Source organism: Quercus robur, chromosome 2, assembly GCF_932294415.1.
Source record: "Quercus robur chromosome 2, dhQueRobu3.1, whole genome shotgun sequence".
NCBI lineage: Eukaryota > Viridiplantae > Streptophyta > Magnoliopsida > Fagales > Fagaceae > Quercus > Quercus robur.
The window spans coordinates 34,609,222-34,631,676 of NC_065535.1; the positions used below are offsets into that span (position 1 = coordinate 34,609,222).

At 36.8% G+C, this 22,455-nt stretch overlaps 1 protein-coding gene across 1 annotated transcript; it reads left to right on the forward strand.

The window, feature by feature from the left end:
- The first annotated feature begins 1,375 nt into the window (after window positions 1-1,375).
- On the forward strand, window positions 1,376-22,145 carry LOC126713467 (uncharacterized). Its single transcript, XM_050413219.1, has 7 exons — window positions 1,376-1,946; window positions 3,339-4,124; window positions 18,267-18,622; window positions 19,519-19,730; window positions 20,932-21,188; window positions 21,283-21,461; window positions 21,629-22,145. The coding sequence occupies exons 1-7, from the start codon at window positions 1,667-1,669 to the stop codon at window positions 21,710-21,712; spliced, it is 2,154 nt and encodes a 717-aa protein (XP_050269176.1). The 5' UTR covers window positions 1,376-1,666; the 3' UTR covers window positions 21,713-22,145.
- The last annotated feature ends 310 nt before the right edge of the window (window positions 22,146-22,455 follow it).

Below are 22,455 nucleotides of genomic sequence, written 5' to 3' on the forward strand. Positions count from 1 at the left end.
TATCATTTTTGTGGATGATTGGTAGACTCAAGGGAATTTGATTGGGTGTGGGTCAAATCACAAGAATAATGATTTCCAAGGACTTTAGAATAAGAGAAATTCAAGAACACCATACCAATATAAATATAGACTAAACCTCAAGGGAACTGTATGCATTTTTTTAGTTGAAAAAAATCCATAATTCCTACACTGTTTGCTGACTTAAGCTCCAGAGCTTTCTTGATTGTCCTTTAGGGCATCGCCAAGAAGTAACAGGATGATCCATCTATGCTCACAGGAATCGTGACAAAGAAAAAGTTCAATCCTGGTGCTCAAATCCTTCATCACCTCTTCTAGGCAAAGGTTCTCTTAATCAAAGAAAACCCCACCACCCACATGCTATTCATCCATCTTTTTACCATGTCATCAACATTTAGATAAAGGTTAATTATCACCAATTTAGTACATATGTAAATTGTTAATGATGTGTTGAGGTCCAATTATTTGTTTAAAAATAAATGGTAGATTTTTGAAATTTTATGAGAGGTTTCTAAAAAGTAAAAACTTTAAAGTGTTACAATGACTTTCAAAAAATGTCCAATTTGCCACTTAAATACAAAGAACACTTAGGGTCGGTTTGGATACAACTTATTTTTGTTAAAACTGAAAACTGAAAATACTGTAACAAAACAATTTTTAAATGTGTGAATATTACTGTAGATCAATTTTTAATATATATTTTTTCCTGATGAACAGTGCACAAATAGTAGTGAATAGTGCACAAACAATGCATGAACAGTGCACTATCTCCTAAAAGCTATTATGCGTGAATAAAAAAAAAAAAAAAAGAAGGGAAAATGCAAATGTGAAATGCAGCTTAACGTGGATCCAAACACTCATTGAAAACTGCTTGAAAGTTCCACACCCCTCAAAATTGTATGCTTCCTTCCAACAACATATTTTGACTACACAAATGATTATCACACTTGTAAACATGGTGTTTATGTTGCCAACAGTATATATATAGCAGCTAGAGTTGGGGAAGAGAGCAAAAAATAAGGAAAAAAAAAGAGTAGAATTTTTAAAGTGTGTTAAGTGATGGGTTTTCTTTTAGAAGTGTTAATTTAGCCTGTTTGGATGGAGGAGGAAAGAAAGGAGAGTAGAGAAGAGTAGAGTAGAATTGGCTAAAAATAAATTAACTTTGCGCTAAATCTACTCTACTTTACTTTACGCTTTGAGAAAAAAGAATTGGATAGTTTTGAAAAAATTTCTATGATCAAATGAGCTGTAATCTAAATGAGATTAGTTATCCCAAAAATCCGGGTCAGGGTCGGGTAAAAGGGTAGGTTTGTAATAATGGATGGCTGGTCTACTTGTCTAGAATGGTTGGTTCCATGGATGAAAAACAAAAACAAGACAGGACCGTCAAAATCTCCTCTCCTCCATCGCCGCCCTTTCCCTCTTCTTCAAAATTAATTAATAATTTGTATATTTTGCTTTTAGAAAACAGAAAACAGTAAACTCCATTTCCAATTGAGAAAACAAAAGATCTATATATATCTATATATATCACTTCCTTTACACTCACTCTTTCCCCAACCAAGTAAAGGAGAGAGAGAGAGTTTTACAAAATCTCGCGCGCTCTTTCTCTCTCTTTTGGAATCAGCACAGTACAATGCTAGAATGAATGGCTCAGTACAGGCAATCAGGAGGAGCAGCAGCGGACAGGTTCCCCAATCCACGTGGCGGCCATTCACCTTCATCGTCCAACGGCGGCGCCGGCGATCACGTCTCCATCGGGATTCGCTCCACGCCGCTCCACCACCATAAACCGTCTCGGGCTCGCCGCTCCGGTCGCTCCGACAAGTTCCGCCGGCGCGTCTCCGTGTGCGGCGTCGTTTTGATCCTCTCGCTCGTTCTCCTCCTCACCGTCTTGGCCTACTATTACCTTTCCAGAGACACCAAAGGTCCCTTTCACTCCTCATTTTGCATTTTTGATTTCAATCGTTTTCTCTATAGCACAGTTCATGTTCTTTAGGTTTAAATTACTGTTGCTGTAAAATGACTTCATAGTATAAGTTAAAATTGTGCTAATCTTGCCGTTAGATCGCATTTTCTCTTCATGATGTCATTTACTATTCAATCACGAATTTTGTATATTTTAAAATTATAAAGGATTGAAGATTTGAACATTTTGCAGATTCGAGTTTGTTTGGGTAGTGCGTCTGCGTCCGCGTTTTGGGCGTTTTTTTTAGTCCAGCGCCTGCTGCAATGTTCATGGAGCATGAACAGTGCAATCAGGCATATGAACAGTAACTTTTTGGTGAACAGTAATTTTTTTTACTTATTTTTGTTGTTTTCCGTTTTTAGCAAAATAAGCGGTATCCAAACACATACGAAATGGTTCTTAATCTCTGATCATTTTGATAATCGATGAGCACGATACATCTATTAACTACACTGTGCTTGGTAAAGTATTTAATTAATGAAGAGATATTGGGTGCCATCACGAGACAATATTACTACCATTGTAATTGTTGCTACCATCACCATTTTTATTATCACAACCAACTTGCTGCCACTGGCACGACCACTGTTATCACTAACATTATAAATGTCACAGCTAGATCCCTCTGCAATCACCCATTGCTGCCGACATTAACCCCTTGTCACTTGTTGTTGTCATTTCCAAACCTGTAAATGCCCAATAATCTCTAGCTAATATGGTACTGCCTTCTCTCACAACAATGGGATAGAGGGTGGGGTTACTGAATTCACCAACATTACTGTATATTTGGTTGCTGCCAGCACCTTTGCTACTGAATAACTAAAGCAGAAAGAAGAAATTGTATCAGTGGGAAAAATCTTTTAGTTATTGTCTTTTTTATATGGAAGCAAGTTTTGAAGAGTCTATTAATTTCAGTGCATAATAATCAAATAATTCATAAATCCTTTAACTTATTTTCTTTTCAACCGCCAATGAGTTATAGCTCAACTGACGTTTCTTTTTCCTATAGTAATGGGATGGAGGGTGGGGTCGTGGGTTCAAGAGCCATTGGGTGTGTGTAACTTACCAGTCAAAAGGGGAAAAAAAAACCCCTATTTTCTTCTCAACCAACAATTGGAGTGGTAGGGAATTTGATGTAGTCAAACCCTAATTTGTTTGTAATTTTTACATTTATGTTTGTGTGATGAATGTGCTTTCCTGAGCCGCAATACTCAAGAACCTTTTATCATTGTATAATCTTTTTATTTCAAAATATATTATGACAGCTTGATCTATAATCCCTTTCTATACTCTGATTATGGAAGTTGGAGTTTTATCTAAGCATTTTATGACTCTTTATGTTTTTGTGCAGAAATAGATAGTTATCTTGCTGAGAATGATGATTTTCTTAGAAATGTGACACGGACACAGAGGAATGAAGTCAAGTTTGGCCAGGATTCAGGTGGGCATGGTCGAGATTCAAGGTATTGGGATAGAGATGATAGAAGAAGGGATGAAGATTATAATGAAGATGTGGTGGAGCATTCTAGCATGGACTCAAATGATGAAACTCATAAGGGTGATGATCTGATGAGAATGAAGAATAGCAACAAGAAGTCCTCTATTGATGATTCTGTCAAGGGTTCAGATCGGAGAGGCATTGGATTGTACAATGAAGCTGGGCGTAATGAGTTGAAAATTTATGAAGCACAATATGAGGCCTCTTTGGAGAATGTGGGGAAATTGTCTACGGAAAATGAAAATAATAATCAGCTATTTGATCCTGAGGATTTGGGAAAGCAGGATGATGTAGCTGAAGCTTTTGATGAGTATGATGACGGTTTTGATTTTCATGATGCTCAAACGGATGATGACACTGGACATGGGAAAGGGGACTATTTAGATGTAGTAAATTCGCACAATGAAGACAGTGGAGACTCTAGGGAGTCCTCTGATTTTCTTAGTGCCGGAAGGAAGCATCAGAATGTGGCTGAGGATTTGGATGAAACCTTTACCAATCCACATGAGGATTCTTCTTTAAACTCCCGAAATATTGATAAATCCAAGACAAATTCCAGACATGTTAATTTCATTGAAAAGCAATCTACCAGGACACGTTCAGGTTCAAAAAGAAAACCAAAGCACCGCAAGTTCTCTGGTAAAATTTCTGTTTTTTCTTATGAAAATTGTCTGGGTACATTTTAATATTTCTTTTTTTGACTCACTGAAAATTTAATTAGTTTGTGCCAACAAAAATTATAACTTGCTTGTGGTTTTAAAATTAGAGATCATTTTGACACCTAACTGCTAGTTGGTGCAGACATTTTAATCCAAAGGATACTTTATACCTGTAAATTTTTCTCATGTTAAGCTTACATTTTTTTTTGGAATCTTCTTGCAAACAAATGACACTGATGATGAATAGGATACCTATGACACCAACTGCGCTTGTAACTGATAGCTGATACTTGGTTTTGGATACTCTTCTTCAGACTTCAATTCCTAATATAATTAGAGAGATCCAGTCCTAATCCAATTGTATAAATCATGACACCTAAAGCTATTTTTACCACTTCTTGTACATAACATCTAGTGAATGAACCCGATGGCCTTTTTTTGAACCTTCTGTGAATCCTCCTATGGTCAGATGCAGTACCAGCAGCTGGTGCTGAGGTGGCATGTGTAGTTTCCTGGCTGGGGATAATTCTCTGGTCTGTTCGTGTCCTTGGTTTTCATGGGTGGTTCCATTTTCTTTTTTGTCGAATCCAAAACGTTTGAATTTTCAGTAGAGGAGGGAGGTACTTTCTACTCTTTACGTATATTTGAAAGATATAAGGATTCTCTCAGGTCGGTTTTCATGGGAAAAGATAGTGCTTTTCGTCTGCTATCTTATGTTGAGGAACTCCTGTCAAATACTCGTCCTGATAATTTTGCTAGAACCTTCAGGGATGGTAGTAAGGTTTTTATTTTGCAACTGGGATTCAATGTGCATGGAAGCTTTCTTATGATCTCTGAACTTCTTCATGGTCGTCGGAAGGGCCTCATCATTGTACCGGAAGGAAAGTTGGGTTGTGGGTGGAGAGGTTTTGGCTTACATCTTCGTAAGGCTATTGCTCCTGACACTCTTGGTGTTAAATCGCCACCTCAATCTGCCATGTTCCCGACAGTGCAGAAGTTTAGAAATCAAAAATCGTTTCTGTCGGCAGCGGCGGATGGTCATCGGAAAACCAATGGAGGAAGCAGTTCAGGAAAGCTTGCAATGCCCATAATTCAAAATTCAATCAAATCATATCAATCTATCAAGTCTACCTTGAGCAGGCGGAAGACTCAGAACCAGGATCTGCGTGAAAGGGGTGCTGGGCAGGTAAGCACAGTTCCTGAGGCTGAAGTCATGCTTGATATAAAGGACGACACTCTTAATGGTGCTGATTCTCCTCTGTCCCTAGAAGTTTCTCTAAGTTTGGTGCGTGGGCTGAATGGCAAGTGGGATATTAAGTGCTCCAATATTAAGGAAGTGGGCTGTTCTGGTGCTGGGCCCACGCAAGGTACTTTTAGGCCCAATGATCTTGCTGAAGCCTCCCCACTTAACCCACCCCAGCCCCTCAAACTTAAGCCCAAGCCCTCTAAGATCTGGCAACCCAAAAGAAAAGCAAAGCCCAACAGAGTCTCTCCGATGCCAGTGACCCATAACCCAGGGATGTCGAGTCTAGGCGAGCGACCCAACCAGACTTCTTCGCGCTCATCGTCCAAGCCTCGGATGTCGTCGATGCCCTCCGACGTCTCCGATGTTGCCGCTGCTCAACCCCTCAACTCCGACAAGCTCGTTGAAGCCTGCTTTGAGCTAGCGGCGTCGACTGAGTTGCTCCAAGGCTCCGATGTAGTCGACCCTGAGCTTCTCGGCTCCGACGTACTCGACTCTGAGCTTCTCGGCTCCGACGTTCTCGACTCTGAGCTTCTCGGCTCCGACGTAGTCGACTCTGAGCTTCTCAGCTCCGACGAGTCCGAGGAGGCCATGAATGGGGTGGAATGCACCTCAGATGGCGCAGAGAGCTTACTGCGTGAACTCCGTTTGTCTCTCCAGGAGCATTCCGGTAATATAGTCAAGAAATGGGGGGACTCGGAGCAGTGGGTTCTTGAATTACGCGATGGGAGGAGGGTTGCGGTTCCGCTTCAGATCGCTTTGCCTCGGTGTGAAGCTACAGATGTTTTGGAAATGCATCAACTGTTGGCCTTAGTTAATTTGGAATCTCCTGACCTCATGAATGTGTCATCGGCTCTTTTCGAAGAGGATGAGGTTCTGGTGGAGGATGGGGCTTTGGATTCCTACTCGGAGGAAGCTGATCAGCCCCTAGTTGTTGAGCCAATTGCTTTTTCTCTACCTTCAGCCATGGCAGAACAATCTCTTGTAGATGAGAGAAGTGTGGTGAGTACGGATACTTCACAGAATCTTGAACCTCATTCTGATTGGTTTCAAAAGAGATTCAATAATTTTCATAGTTTCCTTGGCACGTCCCTTGAGGGTTTAGAAGATCAAGCAACAGAATTTTTACTGGCTGTTGAAGCTGAATTATTTCGAAGGGCTGAGGTGAATAAGAAATCATGTGGTTCAAAAGGTTCGGGGGTGAAAGGTTTAAGAGAGTTGAAAGGGTTGTTTAGTTCCATAAATTATGGCTCTTCATCTGCTAGGCGTTGTGGTATTAATCGGAATCGGGTTCTTTCCATTGATCAATGAATTTGAAGCTTTTTTCTTGGAATGTCAGAGGTCTGAATGAAGCTGGCAAGAGGCTTCAGATCCGCAACTTGTTGCGATCCTGGAAGGTAGATATTGTGTGTTTGCAAGAGACCAAACTAGAATGGATTACGAGAGGTATTGTTCGAAGTATATGGAGTTGTCCATATGTAGATTGGCTGTACTTGGCCTCAGATGGTGCTTCTGGAGGAATTTTATTGATGTGGGATAGTCGAGTTGTGGAAAAGGTGGAGGAAGCGGTGGGGCATTTTTCGGTTTCTTGCAAGTTTAAAAATGTAGGCGACCAATTTGAGTGGGCTTTTTCAGGCGTCTATGGGCCAAATTTGAACAATAGGCGTAAGTTGATGTGGGAGGAACTAACCGGGTTGATCACTTGGTGGGATTTGCCTTGGTGTCTAGGAGGGGACTTTAATATTATCCGTTTCCCTTCTGAGCGGTTGGGGGCTGCTACCTTCTCTAGGGCTATGTTTGGATTTTCTGATTTTGTTTCTTTGCATGGGTTGATGGACATTAATATGGAAGGGGGCCTTTATACCTGGTCCAATTCTTCCTCTGCTTCTCGGCTAGACCGGTTCCTTGTCTCCCCTACTTTGGCTGATCACTTCACTCAGTTCACCCAAAAAAGGATGTCTAGAGTTCTTTCTGACCACTTTCCTATATTGTTGGAGGGTGGGAGGCAGCGAAGAGGAAAAATTCCTTTCCGTTTTGAAAATATGTGGTTGAGGGTGGATAATTTTGTCGACAAAGTGAAGATGTGGTGGGCTTCCTACTCGTTCCAAGGAACCCCAAGTTTTATTCTTGCTAAGAAGTTGGCTGCCTTAAAGTTGGATTTAAATAAGTGGAATGAGACCGAGTTTGGCAATGTCACTTTCAAGAAACAAGACCTTTGGAACAAACTGAATGGTTTGGATGCTAAAGCGGAGACTCTTAGTCTATCTGTTGAGGAGAAGTTAGCTCAAACTAATCTTCGTACAGATATTGAAAAGTTGACTCTTATGGAAGAGACTAGTTGGAGGCAAAAGTCTAGGGTGTTGTATTTGAAGGAAGGGGATGCCAATACCAAATTCTTTCATAGAATGGCTAATTCTAACAGAAAAAATAATGGTATTGAAAGCCTAATGGTTAATGGTACCTTGTCTTCGGATCAGGGTATAATTGCAGACTACATTACTCATTCCTTCATGAATCTATACTCTGAGCAGCAGGTTGGGCGGCCATTTCCGGATTCGTTGGTTTTTCCAATGATATCTGGTGAGAATGCGGATTGGTTAGAGAGGCCTTTTGAAGAGGCAGAAATTTTTGATGTCATTCAAAGTTTTAATGGTGATAAAGCCCCTGGTCCAGATGGTTTCCCTATGGCTTTTTTCCAAGCTTGCTGGGGGATTGTTAAGCCTGATCTCATGGCTGTTTTTCATCATTTTCATGCCATTGGTCAGTTTGAGAAAAGTTTAAATGCAACTTTTATTACTCTCATTCCTAAAAAACATGCGGCTAATGAGATTGGAGATTTTCGGCCCATTAGTTTGGTTGGAGGGGTTTATAAAATTATTGCTAAAGTCTTGGCTAATCGTCTCCGCTCGGTGATGGGGGATTTAATCTCAGCTTCCCAAAATGCTTTTGTGAGGGACAGGCAGATCCTTGACCCTGTTCTTATTGCTAATGAATGTCTTGACAGTAGATTGAAGTCTGGGATGCCGGGGCTGATTTGTAAGTTGGATGTTGAGAAGGCCTTTGACCATGTAAACTGGAATTTCCTGCTGCGGATGTTAGAAAGAAGTGGTTTCTCTGCCAAATGGAGACAATGGATCCTCTTTTGTCTATCCACTGTCCGTTTCTCCATCTTGATTAATGGCTCTCCTTGTGGATTCTTTGGTAGCACTAGAGGCTTGAGGCAAGGTGATCCGTTGTCTCCTTTCTTGTTTGTCTTGGTGATGGAAGCTCTTGGAAGAATGTTGGATAAAGCTGTTCGTGAAGGTCGCATGTCGGGTTTCAGTGTGGGTAACTTGGAGGGAAGATCCAAGGCGGTGTCTCATCTCCTTTTTGCGGATGACACTCTAATCTTTTGTGAGGCTGATTTAGATCAGATTTTGATTCTTCGTATGATTCTTATCTGGTTTGAGGCGGTGTCAGGCCTAAAGATTAACCTAGGCAAGTCAGAATTGGTTCCAGTTGGGGTAGTCAATCATTTAGACCTTTTCTTGGTTGTTCTGGGCTGCAAGCAGGGCTCTCTCCCAATGAAATATCTTGGTCTTCCTTTGGGTGCTAAATTCAAGGATAAGACTATCTGGAATCCAATTCTGGAGAAAATGGAGAGGAGATTGGCGGGTTGGAAACGCTTATATTTATCCAAGGGAGGTAGAGTCACCCTAATCAAAAGCACCCTTTCTAATTTACCCACTTATTTTCTGTCTCTATTTCCTATTCCTGCTAATGTGGCTAACCGAATTGAGAGGCTCCAGCGGAATTTCTTATGGGGCAGTTTTGGAGATGATCCTAAAATTCATTTGGTTAAATGGGCTACTGTTTGTTCTCCTATTTCTTCGGGTGGCTTAGGGATAAGGAAGCTTAGACTCTTCAATGAAGCTCTGCTTGGGAAGTGGCTTTGGAGATTCGGGATTGAGGAAGATGCCCTTTGGAGGGAAGTGATAGAGATAAAATATGGATGTATGTGGGGGGGATGGTGTACCAGAGCTGTGATTGGCCCTCATGGTGTTGGTTTATGGAAAAATATCCATCAGGGATGGCCTTCCTTCTCTAGCCATATTCTATATGATATTGGTGATGGGTCTAGAGTGAAGTTTTGGCAGGACCGGTGGTGTGGAGAGACTTCTCTTGCTGTTAGTTATCCGGACTTGTTTAGATTTTGCAGGAATAAGGATGCTAGTGTGGCTGAGCTTATGATGTCCACCAATGGTGTCCGCTTTTGGGATGTGAGATTCGTTAGGGGTGTGCATGCTCGGGATCTAGAGGCTATGTCTGATTTCTTGGAAACCATTTATGGTTCTTCTATAAGGGGGCTAGGTGAGGATAAATTGTGTTGGATTCCTAGCAAAGTTAAGGGTTTCTTGGTTAGTGATTATTATAGAATTTTAGCTGGCTCCGCCTTCTTTGGTTTTCCTTGGAAAAGTATTTGGAAGCAGAAGATTCCCTCTAGAGTTGCTTTCTTTGTTTGGACTGCTGCCTTAGGGAAATGCTTGACGATTGATAATTTACGTAAAAGGAAGGTATGGATTTTGGATTGGTGCTACATGTGTAAGAGAAATGGTGAATCGATTGACCATCTATTCCTTCATTGTCCTTTTGCTTCGGATCTATGGTCTATGGTTTTGGGTCTTTTTGGAGTTTCTTGGGTTATGCCACACTCTGTTTTGGGGCTACTGCGTTGTTGGCAAGGCAGCTTTGGTCGTCATCGAAATGGTTTTATTTGGTCTATCATTCCTCATTGCTTATTGTGGTGCCTTTGGAGGGAGAGGAATAGTAGATGTTTTGAAGATTCTGAGAGATCTATTCCGGACCTCAAGCTTCTCTTTTTTAGAACTTTAAGGGATTGGTTGTTTGCTTTGCAAAATAAATCTTTCCCTTCTTTTATTGTTTTCCTAGACTCTTGTAATTTTTGTATTTGATTTCCTATCCCTTGTTCACTTCCGGTGCACTTGGGTGTTTCTTTTTTTCAATATATCTTATTACTTATCAAAAAAAAGTTTCCTGGCTGGGTTTGATGTATTGGATGTACCCCATTATTCTAACCTGAAGATGGAATCAAAACTGTTGGATTCCTCTCCCTTTTTCTCCTCTCTGAAATCCATTGTAAGAGTTTTACCTGGAGTTGCAGTCCAAACAAAAAGCGCTACCTTTGTTGGTGCCTTCACTTTCCAAATAGCATTCCTAGGAAAATCTGAACTAGAAGCCCCTCCTGACACCTTATAGAACTAAGGAATTGTGACAATACCATTTTATGTAACACTTATTATTTGTCCCAATCTGTATCCAAACTAAATACAGCATATCAAATAAGTTGTTAACGGATTCCAACTCCTAATATTGAACTGGGCTCTCACTAATTTGGGTTCCAATGTACTACACCACCTAATATCTCCATAGGTTAGACACTAGCAAATTTATTTTCAGCTAGCTGAAAAGATTCTAGAAATAATAACTTTGATGGTTCATTCACTCTATCAAGAGCCTTGTAGCTCAACTGGTTGGCACCTATTTGTGTTTCCAACAAAAACATTTAGGGCATGTTTGGTAAACATTTAGTAATGTAATAGTGATTTCTATGGTTTAACTATTTAGTAGTTTGGTTATGTTTTTGGTTATATTTTTATTAGAGGGAATAGTCATTTTTTATGAATAGCTATACTTTAAATGGGTTGTAATAGCTATTCATTAATTGGTGTAATAATTTCTAAAATGAATATATTTCCAAATAAAAAAAATTTCCATATAAAAAAAAAATCATCAAAAAACAATTCATCTCTCAAATTTAAAAAATATTATTTTTTAAGAAATATAATTGTATGAGTAAGATATTTCCTAAAATACATCTTAAGTTTTATTCTAATGTTACAACTCACAACCAAATTTATGAATATGTTTAGTTATTCCATTATGGATACGTTTGGTATATTGAATGTTGATTGCATTAGGAATAGTAATCTTTATTATTGGGAATGAAAGACATTGTAATGAAATAACTATTACCATCTATAAGTTTGGTTATTATATATGGAAAACTTGTAAAAGATGATGTATAAGGAAACTTTATATTTTTGGAAATATATTAATTTTAAAACCTATTATATGCACTAAGGAATAACTATTACATCTATTTTAAAGAGGAATAGCTATTCTTCAATTTAAAGAATAATTATTCTAATGTAATAATTAATCCATGTAATAAATATGCAACCAAATGACCGAATTGTTATCACACATGAATAACTATTCCATTACAAGAGCTTTTATTTTATTATTTTCCACTTATTTATTTTGACATTCTCATTTCAGTTATACTCATTTTATGGATGTATTACTTCTTAACTATTCAACATTCAATACTATACAACATAGTTGGTCATAATAAAAATAAAAAATAAAAAAGATAGTAGAAGTAATAAAAAAGGACATGCTAAATAGGGAAGTAATATAGAGTATGGCTTTAGATAGAATAGAATGGATGAGAAGACCCATAAAAGAAAAGAATGGATGAAAAGAATACATGAGAAGAATACATGTGATAGATCCTAACGAATTTGTTGAGGATCCATAGCTGACCCCAAAAATTTGGGACTAAGGCTTTGTTGCCATTGTTGTTGTTGTTGTTTTATTTTTTTATTTTATAACAAAGCCAGTATTAAAACTAAAGATTACAAGTACAAAGGGGATAAAACGGAGTATACTAGCTGTAAAACATTAATATCTAGGCAGCTAAGAGCACCCACATCAGTGGGTGCATAATAGAAAAAATGTAAAATTTACACACATTTTCCAAAAATTGATCCGCATTGGGTTGTCTATTGTTGTGTAAATATACAAATGAGCTGCAGTAACTGTGTAAATATATGCAATTACTGTAGCTGTGTATTTCTATATTTTAATATTTGTTTACTCCACCCGATGGTTTCTCTCTCCCCCCTCACTCTCTTCTTCCTCTTTCTTCTTCTTACTCATTTGCTTACAAAAATGGCAAAGCAGCAAGCAGTTCAGTATAGTCAGTCACTGAAACCACCATCACCACCGGGCCTCCCAATAGTTGGTCACCTTCACCTCCTCACTGACATGCCCCCATTGAAACAACACGTCAAGTTTCCTCTGGAACAGAAATATGAAAAAATAGCATATATTCTACTGAGAGAACAAATATAACCATCAATCAACCTGTAAAGTTTATGAATTCAATTGCCCCTTCTATAATTTGACATATCTAAAGCATTGCTTAAACGTAGATAAGAAAGAATCAAGAGGTAAATCTTTTTATTATCCATCTCTAACCTCCTCATCTTTATCATTCAAAAAAGAAAAACCCATGTCAGATATTGTTAAATCATTAAAAATGAGGCTTTGTAATGAGTTTACCTTCAAAATTTGGGGGTTTGATCAAAGTTGGATTGTTGTCATCAGTAGTAACCATTTTGCTTGATTATTTGAAAGAAAGAAAAAATCACACCAACCCCACTAGCCTAAGACAAGATCAAAAGCTTCAAAGAGAGTTTGTTGGGTAGTTTGTTGTGATTTTGGTGAGGCTTTCGGGTTAAGGAAGATAGAGACTGTGATTTTGGTGGGTAGTTTGCTATGATTTGTGGTTTACAAATTTGGTAAAGCCGAGAGATGATTTGAGAGTATTATAAAAAATTGATAAAGAAATATTATTTTAATGAAATGTAGTGTAAAATAGATAAACTGATATGGGTGTTTTGAAAAGTAATTTGTGTAAAATAGAAAAAGTAGGTCCCTATGCTAAAATAGATAGAAATGCTCTAAGGGTATAAAGAGCTATGAAGCACGGATACGGACATGATACATAGTACAACGACACGGCATTTCTTGAAAAACTAGGATATGGCACGTCTAGAATATGACAATTAATTAATTAATATATATTTATTTTTAGGTATATATATTTTATATTTGGACATAATTTATGTTTATTTTGGATTTAAAAAATAAGTAACAACAATGAAATGTTTAGATATCTAAAATTAATTTAAAGGCAATAAAATAATTTTTAAAGTACGAACAATGAGTTCAAATAAACTATACACCCAACAAAAGAGTTTACATAAACAACATTCAACATCAAACTAAAAACCAAAAATAGAAGACAAGTCTTCAAGATGATCCCACAAAGACAGCATCATCATCTTCATTATTGTCATCACAAATACTACTACTACTATTATAAAAAATAACACTCTCCAGCTCCAGCTCATCTAATGAAAGATTTGCCATCCCAAGCAATCCAGCTCCTCCAAATGGCTCATCCCATGAATAACCTCACGAATCACCTCCAATGTCCCACTTCTAAGATTTTCCTTTATCATAATCTTTCCTCTTCCTTGAAAGAAGTCAAAGATTAGTATGAACAAATACTAAATCTTCAGCACGTTTAGGAGCAATTTTGTTCCTCTTCATTGAATGAAAAAAGTTGTATGTACTCCAATTCCTCTAAGCACATGATGGTGAACAAGGTTGTCCAGCAAACTTTACAGCTAAAACTTGAAGCATTGGTAACGAGAACCCATGGACATTCCACCAAAGCAATGCATCTAAGTTCCACCTTTCCTACATGCAATTACTATCAGAGCTCACATGTCCGTAAAAATAAACCAAACTCTATATGCACCTTCCTTCTATCTTCAATATTTGGAAAGAATCTTCTTAAACACTCTTGTTTATCTCCTCAAAAATTTCTTTATCCTGATGTGGAGGGACATGATCTTTTGCCCCACTAATCCATTGATTAGTATAGTACCTAGTTAATATTAAATAAATATGTTACAATATTAATAATGAGTTCATTTATTTCAAAAGGAAGAAAACTTAGGATTCATGGAGTGAGCAAGGCAATGAAGTGGTGTGCAATTTTTGGTCCACTGAGCGATGAGTATATCATTTATCATAGTATAAAATGGCACAATCTCCTCTTGGTTCTTGCCTTCAAATTGGTATATTTCTGCCTTCACCTTTTTTATCATTGCATCCCACATATCATACACCTCATGAAGAATAGGCTTATCTGTGTTAGCTGTACAAAGCATGCCATAAGTAGGTCACATGAATTGAAGAATATAGTCAACCTTGTCCCACCACAATTCATTTGAAACCAATTCTCTCACAGTTGCTGCTTTTCCAACGTCATCTTCTCTATAAGCCGACCATTGCTCACAAATGACCATGTTTTGAAGGCTTCTTCTTATGAGTGAAATCTCTTAAGCATGACCAACGTTGAAGCAAATCATGTTTCAGCAACAAGAAGTAATTACAAAGGGCAAAATTCATTAAACATCGCCAATATCATGGAGTGATTCTTGATGAAAATACGTATGAAAGATGCATCTTCAGCAATTTTTGTAATCCAATACTCTTCTTGACAGAAATATTCTATAAAATCACACATATTCTAGGGTTGACTCTTATCCAAAGGACATCCAATACTTTCTGTGAAAACAATTTTAACCTCTCAATAGTCAGCTCGAACCCTTCTAAAGTTCTATTCCTCTCCCTTTATATATGCTATGTCAAACACAATGGAGCTATCATCCGTACCCTATTCTTAAAAGAAAGATGTCTGACAATAACATTTGAGAACTCCTCACTACTCTAGGCATCACTCATTTCACACCAAAAGCCACAAATATGAACTTTTTCAACTGCCTTAGTATTGTATAATGCAAAAGAAAATGATCAATGTTCTCTTCTTCTTGCCAAAAACTAAGTCTTCTACCATTCCCGATGATATAACTAATATATCTAGAAAAGATTGCATCCAACTCTAATCGCCTTCAAGATGTCCACTCCATATGTACCATGAGGTGAATTCATAGACCAACTCTCTCCCTACTTCCCCATATTTCACTTCTAATAAGCATTTCCACTAGTGGACTAGTGGTCATCTTTTTAAATAAACCTCTAATAAACTATCATTTATCCTAAAAGCTTGAGTTGATAAGAAATGGTGAATTTAATCACTTAATTATTATTATAATACTCCCCTCAAGTGTGAGCCAAGACTCCTTAAAAAGTAGGTCCTGACAATATTTAACTGTTAATGGGAGGTAGAGTAGAGATAGGGTTCCTACTTAAGATCGCCTACTCTAGTATTATGGTAACTTATTGCTAGTCCAAAAAGCTTAATCTGATAGGATATTGTGAATATAATTATAAAAAAAAAGGAAATTGTGAATATAATCACTTAACCATTATTATAACAACCTCGATAATCATTTCCTTGACAAGACATGGTTGAAATACTCAAATTTTTGATACCTAATCCACTTGCACTTATATGCGAGCAGTTAAATCTTTTTCTTCAATCTCTTATGCATATAGCTAAGGTTTAGATACTGACATAGGCAGAGGAAATTACATAATTCCCTTTATAATTTGGGGATGGTTTCAAATTAACCCTAGTTTTAAAAAAGTTTCCATTAAAACCGTAAAAATTTAAATTTTTTTTTAATTCACCCCTCAAAGAGTTGTCATTTAAAAGTAATGAAAAATCTAGTAAATTGCACTTTAGACTTATCTGAGCACTAAAAAATCCATCATATAAATACCAAGTGGTATTTTAATGCAAAAAAGCTCACAAAACGATAGCATCCTCATTAAACTTCATTTTGTAAGGTTTTTATTTTTTGTTGCCAAAATGGTATATGTGATTTTCATGGAAGGATTTTTTTGTTTAGGTATGTTCTAGTCACAATTTATGTTACTTTTAGTTAATAGTGACTAATTGGGGGAACAAATTGAAACAATGGAGAAAGTTGATGGTTTCAATAAAAAAAAAATTTTAAATTTTGGGTTTAATTTGAAATTGCCCCAAACTATAGGGTGGTTTATGTAATTTGACTAAGATTTAAGGTTCTTTGGACCAAAATCTGTCTTGCTTGTCATGCTCTGTTGGGTGCAAACAAGTCTAACCTGCCTGAGATTGTTGCTTGGCAGCATTATGATGTATTGTAGGTTAATAACCTTAATGGACATAATAATGTCTAAAACTCACCACATATCCTCTAGGTACCTTATCATATGCTTTCTCTAGATCAATAAAAACCATATGGAGATCTTTACGGGCTTGTCTATATTTTTCATTTGATGTCTAAGTAAGAAAGTAGCTTCCATGTTAGATCGCCTTGACACAAAACCAAAATGATTCTTCGATATTGTTGTTTCAAGTCTTAACCCATTTTTAATCACCCTCACTTAAATTTTCATAGTGTGGCTCAAAATCTTAATTTCATAGTAATTTGTACAATTTTGAATATGCCCCTTTTTCTTGTAAATTGGTATTAGAGTGCTTCTTCTCCACTTAATAGGGATTACAATGTTTCTCCTCATGCTAATTTAAAAAAAAGTGACAAGAACTTATCAAAATAAGAAAAAAAGTAACAAGTAATTCTAACACTCCTTGTGAAGTTGGAGCATACAAATCAAACATGCCTAGCTTGAAAGACGATTGTTGAAAAAAGGCAGGAGCAAACGACTTCGTGAGAATATTAGTTGCCTAACTGGTCATTTGAATGGATAAAGGTAGTGATAGTTTGTTTCTTCATCAATAAGATGCGGCAATATAATTAAAGAATTTGGTCTCTGTAGTGAGTTTATTATTTTGTTGGTGGCAATGGGTTGGGAAACATAATTCAAATATCTGGAATTTGGTCCCAGACAATTTGATGTGGATCATTTGAACGGAACAGAATCATAGCTCCTTTGAGGATACTGAGAAATCGTTGGTTTAGTTGCAAGATTTGTGCCAATAGACTCTCTTTGATTGGTCCCAGACAGTTTGATGTGGATCATTTGAACGGAACAGAATCATAGCTCCTTTGAGGATACTGAGAAATCGTTGGTTTAGTTGCAAGATTTGTGCCAATAGACTCTCTTTGATTGGTCTCAGTGTTGGGGCCTCTTGGATTGTTCTTCTATCATAGAGTTCCTTCTTCTCCTAGAATAGTCTCTTGATTTCTATGTTTCTTTGCTTAATTTTGTCTTTTCTTTATTCACCATCATGAACACCCTATATTCTTCTTTCTTTTTCTTCATAATAATATTACTCTTACTGCCTATAAAAAAAAAAAAAACAATAAAATTAAAGAATAGAAAAATGAAGGATAGATAATCTAGGAGTCAAGCACCTAGGCTTGATTGGACTCATCACCAAGTAATAAAGAACAAATGTAGGAGTTAGCACTTGGGGTTGGTTGAAGTTAGCATCAGAACATTTGAAAAATTCCAAGAAAAACTTTCATTAATCAATTATACTGTAAAGTGTAAACTGTCTCCATAGAAGTACAATAATGTGTTTGTATAAACTACTAGGACAAAACCGTAGTTATAATTCTAATTGACTTTGGAAACCTAATTCTAAATTACTTGGGAAAGCCTAATTATGAAATTACAAAAATACCCTTAGTGTGGGAAATTACATAAAAATACTAATAATCAATTTAACTAATAAGACCTGAAATGAAAATCTAATTGGTCAATAAAAATACAATTTCATTCAAAATTAAATAAAACTAATTTAAAATAAAATTTTCTTCACACTTCTCACATCAATTTATGGCATGATTTTAAGAATACCCTTATGCTAATGTAAAATAACATGCTAATATAAAAAAATAACAAGTAACTCTAACATGGTCCACAATATGTGCTTGAGACTTGGGAGGTACTTACATATAAAAAAAAAAAGTGCTTGGGAGGTTCTTGAAATATTAAAGACAAAATGTGTTGTGTAAATTTTGGTAATAATTTACGTTTTTGGTTGTTCACTAGCTTTGAAATGTTGTTGTTACTTGACTGAAATGTTATATATAAATATTTCAGGTTCCTCTTGTGAGATGAAGTTCTCAAACTCTACTGCTCAGCTTGTGGAGCCTTTAGCAAGTCGAAAGTTTGCAAGATTTTCCTTGCAGTACACAGAAGTAGAGGAGAAGCCTGATGGACAAGAGCAATGGGAGCCCAGGTTTGCTGGACATCAGAGTTTGGAAGAAAGGGAAAATTCATTTTTGGCACGTGATCAGAAAATAAATTGTGGCTTTGTTAAAGGTCCCAAAGGATCCCCAAGTACAGGGTTTGACTTGGCAGAAGATGATGCAAATTACATCAGTACATGCCACATTGCTGTAAGTTCTTGCATTTTTGGAAATTCAGATCGCTTGAGGACGCCAACTGGTAAAACGGTAAAGGATTTATTCTAGAGTTTTATGCTTATTCCTATACTTTCTCTATGCCATTATTTTTTGTTTCTTTTGACCTGTTGAGTTTTCATATAATCTTCTTGGAACAATTGCACTTTGAACAGCACATAAAAACTTAGTGACAAATCTTAATCAAAATTCATGCACATTGGCCAAACGTGCCGTCCATGCTCAGAAAATTTTAGAATTCTTGAGACATAAGCCTATATTAATATGAGAAAAATTATACCTACCTCCTGCAAACTTAGAGAACATAAACTTAGTCGGCCTCAAATCGATTGTATATGGTCCCTGGAAAGCGCCAAATCAAGTAGACTTCTTAGATTCATATGTTTGCCTTTTACAGTTATTAAAAAAAAGAAAGCAAAAAAATGTTTGCTTTTTACCTGAACCTCATGTTCTCTGCAACTTCATCATCTCATGTGCCGTAGGCCTTAGGGAGCCTATAGATGCCACCATGCTACCATTCCTTCATCATCACCTCTCCCCAACCTAGGAAAAGTGGGAACTTTGTGCATTGGGTGCAACAGTTTTTTGGAAGAGGAAAAACTTAGGGATTGTCTAGTGTTACCCTTTTAATACTCATTATATAATGATATGCACCTCAGGGTTAGCAGGAACTCAAATAATACAAAACTAGAAATTCACATTGACGCAAATTAAGACCAAGTGGTGCAGAATTCTTTTTCCACTTTTATGAATTAATCTGGATATTAGATATTATAACGAAATGGAATTATGTAAGGTTACAGTGATTGAGTTAGTATGGTCATTTTGAATACCAATGTTATCTTGAATCTCTTCCGTATCTGTGGTCTGAATCTTTATAAAGTTTGGTTTGAGCTTGTCAATGGCATCTCACTTTGTCTTTATTGCAGGTGACTCGATTGTCAAGGAAAAATGTATGCTTTGTTATGTTCATGGATGAAGTTACTTTGAACACACTTTCTTCAGAAGGTCAAGTGCCAGATAGAATGGGTTTTATTGGCTTATGGAAGGTTGTAGTGGTGAAGAATCTACCTTATTCTGATATGCGAAGAGTGGGCAAAATACCTAAATTATTGCCACATCGGCTTTTTCCTTCTGCAAGGTGAGAACGAGACTTGTTAGACTGCTCAAGTGTGCATCTTGCGATGCAGTTAATAATAAAACGCTGTAGCCCCTAGCAGTGTAACTGAACTAATTTGGGTGTGTTCATATATATATATATATATAGACACACACACATACACACTGAAATATATTCTTAGTTCATATGAATAGAATTTATTTCCACTAGCCATCATATTTTAGTGAAGGATCTTAGAATTTGGTTTCAATTTTTTTCTGTTTACAAAATTACCTGTGTGGGATTTAATGGTTATTAGCGTGTCCTAATTTTAGCTGGGGAATAAACTTTTTATTTATAAATTAAATGCACAAAAGGCTTAGGTTACGCCCAAAATTGTCTCCAATATGCTAATTTGAATATTAAATGAGACTTATTGTAGTAGTAGTCGAACTTGTATCATGAGACTAGCATCATTTAACTGGGTATTCGGTCCACATCTTTAATGATGCCCTGACTGGGCTTTAGAGTGCTCTTGGTTAATGCTCCCTTCCTCTTTCCTCCACTTATTTATTTATCTATTTTTTGGGGGTTTGTGTTTTGGGGAGAAGGGGGAGGGGGAGGGGGAGGTGGGGGGGGGGGGGGGGGGTGGGTGGGGGTGGGGAGGAGTGCATCATTCCACTAGGTTTTTGGCTTATAACTTTAAGCTGCCCTCCCTATTTAATGATTTTAGAAATTTAAAAATAAGGCCTACCGGACATGAATTACCAGTAATTATATAGTTGGTTAAAAGGGTTGTCAGCTTAGGGCAGCCGGAAGGCAATCTAATTAAGAAGAAAATATAGATTTTTTTTTTTAATAAAATTTATATATATATGTTTATTATAGACTGTGTTTAAGTTCCTTCTGTGCATAAAACAATGATGTCATGTATTTTATTTTTATCTAAGACCTGGCAACCAAAAGAAAAAATTGTTCATGCTACTTGTCTTTAGTTACTCCTTTGAAGTTGTCAGTGCTGTCAACATGTTTCTGACTTTAATTTGTTATAAATTAAATTAAAAAAATTTGTCTGCTTCTGTTCATATGGAGCTGATGGTCAAAATACATTTTTAGGGAACTGATTTTACAGTGTTTGTTTCTTGTTGGAATAGTCTGTTTGCTGGATAGGTGGCTATTCCATGCAACCAAGTTATGGCTCTTGTGTCTAAATCTAAATCCTCTGTTTTAAAAATATTTTCAGGTATTCAATCTGGCTGGATAGCAAATTACGTCTCCAACTTGACCCTCTTCTTATCTTGGAGTACTTCTTGTGGAGAAAAGGTCATGAATATGCAATTTCTAATCACTATGACCGTCATTGTGTGTGGGAAGAGGTTGCACAGAATAAGAAACTGAACAAGTATAACCATAGTGTCATCGATGAACAATTTGCATTCTATCAGGCTGATGGGCTGAAAAGATTTAATGCCTCAAATCCAAACAAACTTCTCCCTAGCAGTATGTTCAATAAGAAATTTTCATTGTCCAAACTTTATATTAACTTCCTCCTCCTACTAATAACATAATTTGCCTTGTGCTGTGCTGTCTATAGATGTACCTGAAGGATCTTTCATCATTAGGGCACACACTCCAATGTCAAACTTGTTCTCCTGTCTTTGGTTCAATGAAGTTGAACGGTTCACTCCTCGTGATCAACTGAGCTTTGCATATACACACCAAAAGTTGAGAAGGATGAATCCTGACAAACCTTTTTATCTTAATATGTTCAAGGTAAATAATTCTATGGAATATTATCATGTCAAAGTGAATCGAAACCATAGTGATGGCAGATTGAATTTAATATAAACTGGCTGTTGGGGGGCAAATCAATGTGATGCTAAAAGATTATGGAATTTTTATTTATTTATAACAAGTCTCTTTGGTTCCTTGCATTGCAGGATTGTGAGAGGAGAGCCATAGCTAAGCTGTTTCATCATAGGTTAGAGGAAAAGCATAGTATTCGCAAAAGTGCAACGGAGTGAAATATGTGCTCAGCTTTTTATTGGAAGTTAGATTCTATATGTTGTGTTGGGCAATACACTTCTTGAATGCCTGGTGGGGCAATGCCCTGTAAAGTTCTCAATGTTGCACAAGTGCTGCTTGTGGATGTGATGCATGAAATTTTGTGATTGATGGATGGGAAGATTGTAGCAAATGCATAATCTTTTAGGCAGTTAGCCTTTGTGGTGAGCTCAACATTCTTCAGTTATTTCAACTGGCTATGTCCCCGTCGAAACTGATAAATGCATTCTGTTTTAGTGTCCGCATTGTAATAATTTTTTCCATTATTTTGGATGCAAGCAAAGCACCCAGTATTGGTAGCTATTCTATGTATCTTACCTTCATAGCACTAGTTTGTTGTTATCTGTAAGAAATTTTGTTGTCAGCTTGTATGATATTTTGGTTATTTTGCCATTCTCATCTTGTTTACCTTCACAATTATAAGTTAGCTTTCAGTTTTTTCCCTTTTAATATGTCTCAAAATTCTTTTAATTAACTTTTAAATGTATCTCACCTAAATTACTTTGAAATCACATACGAGACTTGCAACAAACTGTTTGGTTTATAGTATATCAAACACAATGTTACCATGTTATTGCAACATCACCTTTTTAAGGAGGAACATTGCTCAATAAAGGAGAAAGTTAATCCCAATGGCCACAACTGATATTCCCATCATTCAGCATGTTTTCGAGTGACCCCAACATTAATATAAACTGCAAAG

Bases quoted from the DNA above. Each gene is read 5' to 3' on its own strand.
- LOC126713467 (XM_050413219.1), top strand. From the start codon at position 1,667: ATGGCTCAGTACAGGCAATCAGGAGGAGCAGCAGCGGACAGGTTCCCC. The intron at 1,947-3,338 runs GTCCCTTTCACT...GTTTTTGTGCAG, and splicing joins CCTTTCCAGAGACACCAAAG to AAATAGATAGTTATCTTGCT. The intron at 19,731-20,931 runs GTGAGAACGAGA...AAATATTTTCAG, and splicing joins CGGCTTTTTCCTTCTGCAAG to GTATTCAATCTGGCTGGATA.